Source organism: Salmo salar, chromosome 10 (genome assembly GCF_965601325.2).
Source record: "Salmo salar chromosome 10, fSalSal1, whole genome shotgun sequence".
NCBI lineage: Eukaryota > Metazoa > Chordata > Actinopteri > Salmoniformes > Salmonidae > Salmo > Salmo salar.
In genome coordinates, this window is record NC_138300.1 from 109,633,906 (window position 1) to 109,648,723 (window position 14,818).

Genomic DNA, 14,818 nt, shown 5'->3' on the forward strand with positions numbered 1-14,818 from the left:
ATAAAACTTGGTTGTGATGTCACTGATGCAGAAGGTTAGCAGCTCATCTGTGCAGGCATTACTGGGTCCCATGTGACTAGATAAGACAGTCATGTGACCATTTCTCTGGCTCGTGGTAGGTCAGGCAGTCTAGCAAAAACAAAGCGAGAGTGTGACATTCTGAGCCACAACAATTTGAAAATTGGTCACATAAGGACATGCGCAGAGAGTGGAAAATGATGCAGTTGACAATCTGGGCATATTGTGGTGAGGCAGGCAGGCAGGCAGGCAGGCAGGCAGTGACCAAGAATCCTCTCTGTAAGGGGCACTGAGGAGGCTCTTTGGTCTTTCTGCTGCATGCCTTTGATTTGAAGAAGAAAGACAGTCATGTGATGTTGATGGGGGAGCTCTAGTCTAGCACTGTAGCTCATGAAAAGCAACACAGAAAGGGAACACAGCAAACACCATTACATCACCCTGAATCCACTTTGGCAAACAAACAAACACTGATCCTGCCATGCTCACTTTCCACAACAAACCTGATGGCTTGTGTGACAGTGATAATGATTAACTACAATGGATGGAGCATGGATTTCAACAGGTCTTGTTTTTTTGTATTCTGTCGGGCTCAGTTTGGCTATGTAGCCTTCTCTTCTGGTAAGCGTCACAGCTACCAGGGACTGAAATATTGAGAGCTTTCTAAGCTCCTGCAAGGGAGAGCATGTGAGATTTTCACCTCAGTTCATCCTAAGAAACACCTTTTGATGCACTTGCATTTGCCACGAAGCAGCAGCTTAAAGTCCCAGGGGTGCAGCAGGTAATCATTACCATATTAAAAGTGGATGAGCGTCTTGCTTTTCCAGCACCAACCTCCAATAGAGCAGCGAGAAAATGTATTTCTCATATCTGAGGAGTCAAAACTGACCTCAGGGGACCAGAAGTAAGACCTAAGCACAGGGAAAGTTAGTTTCACTCTGCATTAGTTGTTGTTGAATTGTTCTCTGTAGCCTACTGATCCAGAGACAGACAATATCATGTCCATGTGAGCATGTCAAACACACAAGACCAACACTAAAAACCCAATGAATTAGAAGCAGCGTATGGCCTTTTGACGAAACAAGATACTGACATGATTGACCTTAATTACAATTAGTGTAGGCCATATGCCTTACTGATCATTAAAAAATATATATTTTGTGAACATTTTCATAAAGAAATGTACATAATTCAACAGAAAATGCAAGTTTGTTATTATCAGAATATTTTTTCAATCCATTTCTTATAGCTTCTTTCAAATGCAGATAGCGTGTGAGGAATTCACAGTTGTCACTACGATCAACTGTCAGAACTTTCACTAAGGTTAGAAAGAATTTAGGACACAGTCAGTCACCTGACCGTGTGTAGCTACGTGTTAAACGCATACACACGCTTACATACAGCACGTCCCCTGGTGTGGCTCAAAGCTCTGTTTCAGAAGCTACCGTAGTGGGAGATTTGCAGGTGCATATGGCGTGAGCACAGAAGCCATTTCATTATCGTCTTGGGAATCAGAAGCATTCATCTGATAGAGGTCACCCATGATCCCGTGACTCTCATAGGAAACACATTTGTTAAATGGCTCTTATGGTCAGTGTCACTGATTCCATGGAATATAGTATTCATTAGATGAGCTAAAAGGCCAGAACTCACTTGGCTCTCCTTTCCCATTACATAATAGACAGTCATACAGTGAGCAGCATCTTTGCAGCTCTCCGCAGGTTGAGGATACAAGTGACTTCTAAACGGACACTAAAGCTGCAAACTAAAATGTAAATGGGGTTGTTCCAGACAGGTTTAGTTTGCTTTACCTTCAAGGTATCCAGCACTATTGCTAAGCCCTCTATTTAAGCTGTGCCAAATAAATAACTACACACAGCTACTGTAAGGTAGTGCTGAAATGAATCAAAGCAGTTATTTCTCCCTCAGAGCCTGGTTCCTCTCTAGGTTTCTTCCTAGGTTCTGGCCTTTCTAGGGAGTTTTTCCTAGCCACCGTGCTTCTACACCTGCATTGCTTGCTGTTTGGGGTTTTAGGCTGGGTTTCTGTACAGCACTTTGTGACATCAGCTGATGTAAGAAGAGCTTTATAAATGAATTTGATTGATTGATTATTTTTGTCTGTTCCTGTTTCAGTTTCTTTCAATTTCATCTCCTGGTCTGCTCAGGTCTACAATGAGGCCAGACAGCCAGCCCTTCTCTTTGTGTTTTTCTCTTCAGTCAGTACTGAGGCCTCCCAGGCCAACACAAATTGAACAACTGCTGCTACACAGCAGGCAGCAACAATCAAGGCCGTCACACAGCAGTCACAGTGAGCGATGATGAAAGGGCGTTCTAATACATTGTGAGTTCAGAACTGCTCAAGGAGACGGAGACACTGTGAGCGATGATGAAACGGCGTTCTAATGCATTGTGAGTTCAGAACTGCTCAAGGAGACGGAGACACAGTGAGCGATGATGAAAGGGCGTTCTAATGCATTGTGAGTTCAGAACTGCTCAAGGAGACGGAGACACAGTGAGCGATGATGAAAGGGCGTTCTAATGCATTGTGAGTTCAGAACTGCTCAAGGAGACGGAGACACTGTGAGCGATGATGAAAGGGCGTTCTAATGCATTGTGAGTTCAGAACTGCTCAAGGAGACGGAGACACTGTGAGCGATGATGAAAGGGCGTTCTAATGCATTGTGAGTTCAGAACTGCTCAAGGAGACGGAGACACAGTGAGCGATGATGAAAGGGCGTTCTAATGCATTGTGAGTTCAGAACTGCTCAAGGAGACGGAGACACAGTGAGCGATGATGAAAGGGCGTTCTAATGCATTGTGAGTTCAGAACTACTCAAGGAGACGGAGACATAAATCCATCTGGATATTGGTCATTTAATCTTAAAAAGATTGATTACATTTTCATGAAAGACTTACTGTAAAATCCCTGTTACCTAATGTGTTGGTTTGGGGTCAACGCTATTCCCTGATGACAGAAATTAAATTAAAAAACATAGCGTTTTGATGGACAATCTCCGGGGACATTAAGCTTGTCATACACTTTTGAGAAACTTTTATGTGTCCCTATGATAGAATTACAGTGTTAAAAAGGGAACATAAACACACAGTAACTGGACTTAGAGCTGCTATGCAGCAGAGTAGTAGGCATCTACAGGGTTTCCCAAACTCTGTCCTGGGGCCTCACATGGGTGCACATTTTGGTTTTTCAAGCTTGATTATTTGAATCAGCTGTGTAGTGTTAGGGCAATTACCAAGGCCCCAGGACCAAGTTTGGAAAACACACACACACATAGTATAATATACTAACATGCATTACATATGCATACAGTATAATGTACTGTGCATATAAAATGAAGTATTCTGCATCAAGGTATTCTACATCAAGCACATCATTTTCAAAAAAATAAACAAACTGTGTTTCAGATCAATACATAAAATCCCCCAAAGATCAGGAATAAATAACTACTAAATAAATAAGTACTATACCTAAATTGGGATTAGAAATCAAATTAGCCAACAAGCTCATCCTACCCACATGCTTTATAGAGGCTTGCCATGCATAATGTATTTAATGTAAAAGAGAAATATCTATTTAAGATCTAGCAATGCATAATTAACTTCCACAGCACAGGCAATCGCCCTAATGAAGCACAGCAGAGTGTATGGGGAAAGGTGCTGTACAGGCCATGTTTTGGCCGCTCTCTTAAAAGAGCTCCCAAGCAACCCAACTGTTAATATTTGATTGCGGCATAATCCTAATTGTTGGCATCTTATTATGGGATTGTATAAGGGGCTAACAAGCAGGACATAACTGAGGGGCCCACATTTTCCCACCATCCTTCAAGCAGCAAAATCTTCACCAAGGAGAAATCCAACTGGAGCAGCATGCATAAAATACAGAAACACTGAAAGCCATTATCAGCAGAATGGGAGTCCTGGTTAGCATAATTGATCAGTAATTGATGAAGACAGATTCATTATTATTGGGCATTCATTGCCTTGTGACCAGCAGCAGCTGTGGTCATAATTAGTGATAAATAAATGCACTGGCTTTTCATCTGAATACAACCCACTAAACCAGTAGTGATAAATAAATACACTGTCTTTTCATCTGAATACAACCCACTAAACCAGTAGTGATAAATAAATACACTGTCTTTTCATCTGAATACAACCCACTAAACCAGTAGTGATAAATAAATACACTGTCTTTTCATCTGAATACAACCCACTAAACCAGTAGTGATAAATAAATACACTGTCTTTTCATCTGAATACAACCCACTAAACCAGTAGTGATAAATAAATACACTGTCATTTCATCTGAATTACAACCCACTAAACCAGTAGTGATAAATAAATACACTGTCATTTCATCTGAATTACAACCCACTAAACCAGTAGTGATAAATGAATACACTGTCTTTTCATCTGAATACAACCCACTAAACCAGTAGTGATAAATGAATACACTGTCTTTTCATCTGAATACAACCCACTAAACCAGTAGTGATAAATAAATACACTGTCTTTTCATCTGAATACAACCCACTAAACCAGTAGTGATAAATAAATACACTGTCTTTTCATCTGAATACAACCCACTAAACCAGTAGTGATAAATAAATACACTGTCTTTTCATCTGAATACAACCCACTAAACCAGTAGTGATAAATAAATACACTGTCTTTTTATCGGAATACAACCCACTAAACCAGTAGTGATAAATAAATACACTGTCTTTTCATCTGAATACAACCCACTAAACCAGTAGTGTACTCTATGAGCACACCAGAATGTAGCACCCTATTCCAAGACCAGTTTGCTGCTCTTTTCTCCACACCAATGTTGATATAGCATGACGTGACCACAGCTTGGAAAGCCTGGTTAAAGATATGTGTAGTTATGTGTAATTGGTAGACAAATATTGGACATAAAATGGAGCACAAAATAGTGTTTTCTTGCTAATTAAAGGGTATAGGCCTAGGCATGCATTTTACTGTACCTCAAACATGTCTGTTGTTTGCTGTTGAGCAGTGTGAAATCCTTTCTGCCATAATTTACAAGGAGAAGCATTACATTTGCATGCACTATTCAAATCACACAGCATTTAAATCTTAAACTATTGTCTAAAAGCAGACCAAATTGGAGTTTGTACTGGTTATTCATATGCTATAGGGCAGGCTATATATTTCCCTGTCAGAAAACAATTAATGTTAGGCAGATCAGTTCCCATGGCAACACAGCATATTTGGCTCCATGTTGACTTAATGCAACAGCTCTGTGGGCTCATTAAAGAAAAAACACCTCATCCTCACATCCACAAGTGGATCTGGCCCATGACCACAGCCAAATGGAAAGATATTCAAATATGGTTTCATGAATGGATGAAAAGGGGGATATAATAGCAATCTGAGAGGATTTGAAAATATAAAGGCTAGGGCAGGCCTATGGCTGATTCACAATATGTTTTTCCTACTTGAATGTAGAAAAAAAATACACATTGGAAAGCTAAAATTAGGTGAAAACTACTACCCATGGTCAAATGATAGGCTTAAGCCTTATAAACACCAGGTCCAAGGCAGAAAAGAAAAACACAAATCCCATTAGTGGCATTTTGCTTCGTATGACAGCATAATCCATTATTTATAAATGATGACACGTTATGTTATTTCAAGAAGGTAAGTGACCTCCACAAATGTTGCCATCACTGTCGATCAAATAAGCGTAATTATAATTGTCCGCGTTGCAGTCTTGACTGCTGAACACAGGCCACTCCAGGCACAAAGGCCACACCAGCGATTCTCTTCCTTCGAAAAACACAAGAGGCTGGGAGGCCACATTACAAAATCAACAATTATATTGATTTAGCATGTCTAATTGTCTGAATGTGTTTAGGCGCAATCAGATTATAGAATAAACCACTAGGCTACATTCTAAATGTTTCAATATAAAGAATTATGTGGATTTTTTGTAATGCTCCCTCTACATATACTACATTGCAAATTGCGCAATTCAGTGCTCTCCTAAGAATCTTGATTGTTGTAATAAATCACAATTTCCAATTTAGACAAAAATAACCAGAAGATAGGTTACTTTCTCCACGGTCATTATCCTCGTATGTGCACCGATCGTCATAATATAGGGACAGGGTACGAAGAGTTCCACCAGAAAAGTGCAACCAATTTGAGATATTTATATAATACAATCCCCATCCACCCGCTGGTCATACACAGCCTAACATCTCGATGAAGACCAATTAGTTAGTCCTACCAAGCAAGACAAATATTACTCGAACAGGTTGTCAACAACCAAATAATAAGTCTTACCATCAGCAGCAAGGACAGACTGCATTAAAAGCAAAACCATTCCAACTGATAAAATACATTTAGTCCACATTCGATCCAGTCCCAATGTCTTTCCGTTTTTCTGGAAACATAAGGTGGATCCCATTCCCACACCTATCCATTCAATCGAGCCAATCGCGGGAGCATTGTTTATTCCGCTGACAATTAAATCATCGAGGCTGTTACGCACATGTTTTGAAGCCATTTGTTTATCCTTGATACAGCTAACAGTCTTAATATTGACAAATACATTTGATAAATCCTTCACTGCGGACGATGTTCTCCGAAAGCCTCTCCCCGAGGTTGACAAAAAGCGGCAGCATTGAAACTTGTGTGTAATGCGTCTGTAGGTAACAGTCCATGCACCACGTCGACCTGCTAGCGCGTAATACGCTGTTATTTACGAACAATCTAAGATGCACTCATAACCATAGAAGTACATTTAATGATTCGGACGGAAAACGGCTCCCGTTCAAAACGCAGAAGTGATAAATGATGCTACCCCGTTGGAATATTTACAAGTCGAACCCGTCATTTCATTAGAAATAATATCACGTCGCGGCGTGACGCCAGAGTTGACTGCAATCTCCTCACCGTAACAGACGACCCCTTGTGGGTATAGACGGCAAACCAAAATAACTAATCAACACTAAACCGAATCGAAATAGGAACTATTTTAACTTGATTATCATAATTCGATTACCAATTTGATTTTCATAAATATCCGTAAATTAATAGTGAGCTTCAAAGGACAGCTTCACCAGCTGGGGCCAGGGTTAGCCAATGGCATCGCATACATTAGTGATGCGAAATTGAGATCAGGGTTGAGAACAGCATTACATAAACTACATGTAATTTAAAAAAAAAATGGCAGCCTACATTAACGTCTGCTACAATTCGGAACACTCCAGGCATCAGCTGAGGAACGTTGTCAAGTAAATCAATGTGATGTGTGTAGCCTGCCCTACGCACATTTTCAGTAAGTTAAAATATCGGTACTGCACTTCTACTCTGCTTGCACTGGGTGGTGCTATTGGCTTGGACCCCAGTTTCATCAATAATTTAATGTATTGTACTACACATAAAATACAAGTCACACACAAGAAGGGTGAAGCAATATTTTTTTATTCAAAGTGAATTTTTACAATAGTACACCATCAACTCTTAAATTTGACACTCCAACAGTCACTAGGAAAACCCGCTTTTTGTGACAAAGTAAATAAGGCTTGGTCACATTGAAATCACTGAGAACTAGAGGGAAATACGACCGCAAACTTTAAGAGACATTACATCCAAAATAATAAATTTTCCCAGTTCTCATATTATATTGCACAGTGCAGTTGCTACATGGCAAACTAGTGTAGCATAAAATCAAAAGCAAATTAAAATAAAGCCACAAACTACAAGTAATAAAATAGTAACACTTCCAATTTAGCAATAGTCTATATCCTGTGTTGTTTACGTGTATTACCCAATCACTTGAAGTGTAATACAACTTATACTAACAGGTGAAATAACTGCAAACAAGATCCAAAGCAATCAAACCAAGTGGAAAGGATGGACCATTAATGCAGTAGCACATTGGACAATACAAATACCCTGAATTAATTATAATAGCATGACATAATACATTAGTTGCAGTATAGACTGTTAAAAAGTGACAACTTTGGACCTAATCTGTGTGTATGTGGGTTGTTAAAGCAAATACCAACAAGTGATCAATCAAAACGGATGCTGCTATATGGATGTTTATCATATACAGAACAGAAATATCTGTAGCCATCAAAAAATGCAACAAAAACATTGTCATGTCTGCAAACCCCCCAAAAATTCAACTCCACAAATACATTCACAGTGTGTAAAGCTTTGCATTTGTGCGTGTTCAATAAAAGAGACAAAACTGTGTAGAGTGTTAAGTGTATAAAATATTCCCTGACTAAGAATAGTCGTCTTTTTATGTTCTGTAGAAAAGCTATATAGATTCAGACCATATGGTTAAGGTTGAGCATTGGGATTGAGTGATCTGAAGATAACAGCCAGCACCCAGAAGAGCTCCTCAGAAAGAAGAATGCATTGTGGTTGTCAGCTCTGCTAAATTGTACACTTGAGTCCAAAAGCAGAGTGCTTTCTCACTTCGTTGCAAATGTGCGAAACATGAGGATTTGAACAGGCTGCAGAAGTCCTGATAAAACATGAGGCTGCATAATCCTAACATCCTACCACTCCGGTGGGAAATACTCTGCTCTGTTGAGGAGCATCCACATTTGACTCTACTGCCACACTTGCCTCTGCAGGAGAGGGGACTGGCTAGGGGCCATGGAGTTATCAACCAACAGTTCTTCTCTTGACCACAATTTGAAAAGGCACTAGTTGTAGACACTGTCAGAGTGAGAAAAATGCTATTTGTGTGTCTGGAGTTGGGGGGCTAGTGAGTAAACATATTCAATCTTTCACAGTCCACAATGTAATGAAAGACTAGCAAGATTAGAAAATACAATCTGTCATCATTTGACAGTTGCCCTTGTTTGGATTAATGAGTTGACAGAAAAATGTTTAATAATTCACCACATCTGCCTCAAATTGATCCATTATGAATAGATAAGAATAATCTGTAGAAAATCTATCACAATTCATTTTAGATACCAAAAATTATTTTCATAGGCTTGATTAAAATAGATGGCTAGAAAAATCATATTAGTCAAACACTTCATTGACCACAGCAATTTCATGAAAACTGTGTGGGATTTTGCCACAACCCAAACCTGATGAGCTTATTGAAAGTTTAACAAGTGCTTACTGATGCGTTTCATAACAAATATTACACATGTGAAGGCATCTCTACAGCCCAATGTAAAGGTGAGGACCAAATAGAGGCGTTGCAGTAAATATATCTGCATGATAATATAGAACTGTCAGTCAATAATGTGAATTATCTTTAGGCTTTTCAGGATGTTAACAGACCAATAACTAAAATCGACACGCAAAATTGTCAACACAACTACTGTATGCAATGATGAACCCAACCTATGATTAAAAAGATAAAATACTGATGCTATATGCACACAAACAAAACACTTAATTCCATTACTTGTAATACAGTAGTTCCAATCACACTTCAAACATTAAAGCAAATATACAGAGGCACTAACAAGTCTTTATGCCATTCACTATACTCAAATAAAACCCACTTCTAGTATATAGTAATTAGAACTATACAAAAGTAAGAATGCATAGTAAGAACTAAGATAATCCCCTAAATTCACAGCTATTTTGAAGTGGCAATCAGTACATAGCAGCTCATCTATGATGCATTCAAGATATATGATAACTTGCCCAAAATGCTTAAAACAAACCTTTTTAAAATATATTTTTTCTCAATATAGTCCATCTTCATGACTACAGTATACTTGAAGACAACAGGAAAAGAAGGAGTAGCTACCTTGCTTGGGATGAATTAGTCTTTGGTGCTGAAAAAGCATTTTCATTTGTAAGTAATAAAAGACAAAAACCTAATTCACACACTAGCAATTAAAAACAACTCACACAAAACATATTTCCTCCCTGACAATGTATAAAATAAGCAGTTGACACATTAACAAACTTCAACAAATGGAACAATAAAATAAAGTATAAGTTTTGTCTAAAGCGGAAATTGCACTTAACCAATATACCTTGTCAAGCACTACATAGTCCAGCAATGATACACTAGGTTAATAGACGGTATATCAAAACACTACAGTTTTTCTGAAGATATGCGATCATACAAAGAATCAACCAACTATTTGCATGTTTGTTTATAGTCAATGCCATGCCCCACATCGGTATTACGCTAAGAAAAAGGCTGTAAATACAATAACGCAGAAAACCAGCAGCTATATGTAGATTGTATTGCAGTTCCAATAAACAGTGTCAATACTGTTAGTAATTAAGTACTTAGTGACTAGAAATTGATGATCAAATATTAAATCATTCACCTTTTGTTTGTACATTAGTTAATTTGGGAAAAGTCCAAAACCAAATAAACATTTGCCTCAAAAGCATAAAATAAGCTTAAAGCTGCAATGTATCTTTTTGGGCTACCGGACAAGATTCACAGATATAGAAATGTGTGTTCTAGATCTGTCACTCTCATTGAAAGCAAGTCTAAGAATCAGTAGCTATGTTCTATGTGCGCTATTTCTATGCTTTCTGTTCTTAAGTTTAGTTTTTGTACACCAGCTTCAAACAGCTAAAAATACAATATTTTTGGTTATGGAAAATATATTTCAAGGCGGTTTAGATGGTACAATGATTCTCTACACTATACTTGCTTGTTTTGTGAAACTGAAATTTGGCAAACCATTAGAATATTTGCAACCAGGAAATGGCAGAGTGATTTCTGCATAATGAATCTTTACCCCCAAAATAAGAATGACTTATTTGATTATCTGATAGGCAAAAGCATATGAGTGAAAATAATCAGATATTCAAGTGCTGCAGTCCAGTACATGATATATCTATAAAACGCCAGAAGTAACATTAACAACCTCAGATATTGAAGGCACTAGTAGGTGTGGGAACAGGTTATGATGTAAGTCTCACAGTACACATAGGAGTGACATCTGTCTGTCATCAACAACTCTACTAAGTTATTTTTCCCATGCGAAGGCATGCAGCGGGTGGAACAACCTTTTCAGACCACTGACGGTACACACTGAAAACACCTAGGTCATTAGGGAACACCTTTACATCACAACGAACCAACCGAGAAACATCTACTGTCCTAGCACTGGAGACTGGGATGGCTTAACGAGTGATGTGACTAGCACACATGCTAGATAGAAGGCAATATAGAAAAAGGGGGAGAAACAGGGCTGAGATTATTAGGGAGAACAACGTGTACCGTGAGACTGTACTGTGAGACTTACACTCCAAATGACACTGTAGAGCAAAAGTGCAAAAACCCATTAAAAGTGAGAATTTCTTAAACATTGATTCATAATTTTTTCAATATATATATTTTTTTCAGCTTAAGGTTTAAATCCTATCATCATCAACCAACATGATTTGTTGAAGCCTGGAGGGGGGGGTTCTTTCGCTGTCATAACTTGAGAGATGACGGATGAAGGCCTTTGTTAACGTTATCACTTCTGGCTGCCCTTGTTGGCCTATGGCCCTGGGTGGCTGATGCTCAGAGGTAAGGGTACTGGTTGAGTTTGGTGGGGCTGAGGGGGAAGCCTGTATAGGCTGGCGAGGCAATGTAGGAGTGTGGGGGAAAGAGGGGCCCGAACTGGCCCTGGTGGTGGATGGTGGGTGAGGGCAGCAGCCGGTGGTTGATGCCCATGGTCACCTGGTGGACAATGCTACCAGGGTGGGAGATGCCGTAAGCGGGTTGTAGGACGGGCCGCTGGGCGCAGGGCGAGGCCAGGAGGTGGGCGACGGGCGCAGAGGGAGGGTAGGAGAGCAGGGTGGCCTGGGGGTGAGGCCCCGAGTTGTGGGTGGGGGTGAAAGCGTGGCCGTGTACCGTGGGAGGGATGTAAGCGTGCGGCCGCCGATGCAGCCCATAATTTCCGTTCCATTCCTTGTGGCAGGAGCTGTATTGCTGGACCTGAGGCTGGCAGAGGAAAGGGAAAAAAAAACTTTACACACCACTACAAACTAAGATGCTCTAGATAACAGCATTTGCTAAAATACTAAAATGTAAACAAAGTCAAATTACAGGTAGAATTAGATTTGAATGACTTACCCCCCCTTTCCAGGTTTGGCTTATCATAAGGTGAATGCACCAACTTGTAAGTCGCTCTGGATGAGAGCGTCTGCTAAATGACGTAAATGTAAATGGGGGGGACTGACCTGGCCGAAGCCCAGGGGCTGCTGCTGGAATGTGGTGATCTTCTGTTGCTGCCGGGGGTGGTGGTGGGTGGAGTGGTGGTTCAGTCGTCCAGGGGCACAGCGCCTTTTGGACTGGCATGAGGATTCGAAGACTGCAAGAGAAACAAGAAAAGGCTCTCAGATTGAGATAAGATGTGTCTTTCAATATGACAGGGTAACAAGACCAATAAGGACCCACAGGAAACAAGAGCATGCCTTGCTAAAATAAACAGAGAGAGCGAGAGCTAGACACACACTTTGGCCGATAGAAAGGCTCTTTGTACTAAGCTAACATATGGAATTGTTTTCAGATAGTCATACCAAGGATAATTTAGCAACTTGGTTTTGAATTTTAGGACCCCTTTAGGTAGAAGAAGAAAAAAAAGAAAAAAAAAAGAAATAAATATATATATAAACAATTATTTGACGAAACACTGAATTTGGCCTTAATGCTATTATGTACATGTTTGTGGGATTCTCACCTTTCCATAGAGGGGTCATACCGTAGGCAAAACCATTCGGATGCTACATACGTTTTTGTGACAAGAAAGATTTTCGGGGTGTCTCATGGTCTGACAAACACCACTGTAGCTCTGTCACCTTTCACTGCAGATGTGGAAGGCCGATATGGTGGATTGAGACATAGCCCATTCAAAAAAACCTGATCAAGTTTAAGAGCGTTGGGCCAGTAACCATAAGGTCGCTGGTTTGAATCTCGAGCTGGCAAGGTGGAAAAATCTGCCGTTCTGCCCTTGAGCAAGGCAGTGAACATCCAACAACTGTTCCCCGGGCGCCGATGATGTGGAAAGTCGATTAAAGCAGCCCCCCCCCCCCGCACCTCTCTGATTCAGAGGGGTTGGGTTAAATGCAGAAGACATTTCAGTTGAATGCATTCAGTTGTACAACTGACTAGGCTTCCCTTCATTTCAGGAATAATATGCCACTTACAAAAGTTGGCACTAATATATATCCCATATCAGATCCAATCCCATTTAGAGGACAGTCCTTTGCTCTGTGTATAGCTAGGTTACCTTCAGTATAAATCACAAGTTACACTACACATCCCATAGCCTGATCTGCAGTGTGTATAAAAGCCTGTACACCTCAAAAGCAAACCTACATGATGTGCTGTAAATGAACATTCAAGAACATCTGACAGTGCATATGGACAGTTCAAGGTTAATCATGTCTGGATTGTAGCATTGCCACAGTGCTTTATGGTTGTGATAATGCTTAAAACATGAATTAGCTGGTCTAACTCAAGTGTCTGAATTACTTTCTTTAGCATCCAAAACACATAAAAACACACCCCCCCAAGATAAACTGGGGAAGAAATAGATATCCATGAGAATCGGGGAAAAAGAGGAACAGCAGCAGGTCAAACCAGAAGTGTTCACTCAGCAGCAACTAGCTATCAGCACAGCCACAGAGACAGGCTGCCCAGTGCAAGTTACCCATGTTCACCTGTGATTGCCTCTCTGACCAACTAAGGAGTAGTAGTTGCCTGCCACGCCCATGTGACCTGCAAGGCAGACATCAGCACAGGTGACAGACTCTCCCTAATTTCCTCAGACTGACACACATCATTCAGACATCAACAGGCTCACACAGCATTGAAACAAAAAGATTACAGCGTATAGGCCTATTCATACTGTTAATACTCAACCAATTTTGACATGTAATGCTGTGAATAGAAACTGACCCGTTCTGTCTGTGTGCAGGTCCATGTTGTTGTTGTTCCGCACCACCTTCATAGGTGGCACCACCATGGTTCTCACAGGGGGATTGCTGGGCTCCTTCTGGGGGGCCATGCCACTCGTCCTCATGCTCAGAGATTGATGGCTGTGGTTGCCTAGGTAACAGCTCTCCAGGTAGGGGCTCTGGCTCCGGCTGGAGTCCGAGGCAGGGGAACCGTCCACCGTCTCGCAGCCACTCTCGTGACCATCGTCCTCAGACATGCTGAAAACAGACAAAAGCAATCAATAACAGAATATAATGTCCATGTTTGCTACTGATGATCAAGAATGTGGCCGCTCAGGCAAGTTTCAAAAAGTTGTTAACATTTAAACATGCAGTTTGGCAGTACCTGTTGGGCCTCTTGCAGGGGGACGGGCTGGACTGCACCGAGGCAGAGGAGCTGGTGCTCAGGGTGCTGTCTGGGCTGCTGAGGGAACACACCCGCTCCATGTTCAGAGAGCTCTTACACGCCTCGCAGTCAGGGCTGCCTTTGAACCTGCAAGAGGAACCCTCCTCTCCGTCCGTGTCACTGCTGATGACGCTGAGGGTGGGGCTGGGCAGGTCGTCGATGACCACAGACTCTCGCTGCTGGTGGGACATGTCTATCCTCTCATCCTCCACTGCCTTACAGCAGCTCACCTCCTCCTCATGTCGTCTTTCCTGCTGAACCTCCACCTCAGGCCTCTCCCCACGGGAACCATCTCCTCCTCCTGTGTGACTAACACAGTCGGCCATCTTTGGAGAGCGGCACATTGAGATTTGGATGTTGCCATTGTTGTGGGAGTAGTGCATGCTGCTAATATGAAGTAAAAGTAGAGAAGTTGTTCGTCAGTACATTTTAACACTTGTTTATGTAAGAAAAACATGA

At 40.9% G+C, this 14,818-nt stretch overlaps 2 protein-coding genes across 7 annotated transcripts in view; both read right to left on the minus strand.

The window, feature by feature from the left end:
* Positions 1-6,920, minus strand: part of kiaa1549la (KIAA1549-like a) — a 43,968-nt gene extending 37,048 nt beyond the window's left edge. For 2 of the 4 annotated variants that reach the window (XM_014125486.3, XM_014125484.3), the window contains exon 1: positions 6,346-6,920. In XM_014125486.3, coding sequence (XP_013980961.1) covers positions 6,346-6,568 — 223 coding nt within the window. In that variant the 5' untranslated portion in view covers positions 6,569-6,920. The remainder of the gene's footprint in view (positions 1-6,345) is intronic. The other 2 variants (XM_014125487.3, XM_014125485.3) reach the window with 1 other exon arrangement.
* A 547-nt stretch (positions 6,921-7,467) lies between these two features.
* Positions 7,468-14,818, minus strand: part of hipk3a (homeodomain interacting protein kinase 3a) — a 46,789-nt gene continuing 39,438 nt past the window's right edge. For 2 of the 3 annotated variants that reach the window (XM_045688395.2, XM_045688394.2), the window contains exons 12-15: positions 14,300-14,746; positions 13,916-14,172; positions 12,196-12,326; positions 7,468-11,956 (exon numbers count right to left, since the gene is read on the minus strand). In XM_045688395.2, coding sequence (XP_045544351.2) covers positions 11,534-11,956; positions 12,196-12,326; positions 13,916-14,172; positions 14,300-14,746 — 1,258 coding nt within the window. In that variant the 3' untranslated portion in view covers positions 7,468-11,533. The remainder of the gene's footprint in view (positions 11,957-12,195; positions 12,327-13,915; positions 14,173-14,299; positions 14,747-14,818) is intronic. The other variant, XM_045688396.2, reaches the window with a different exon arrangement.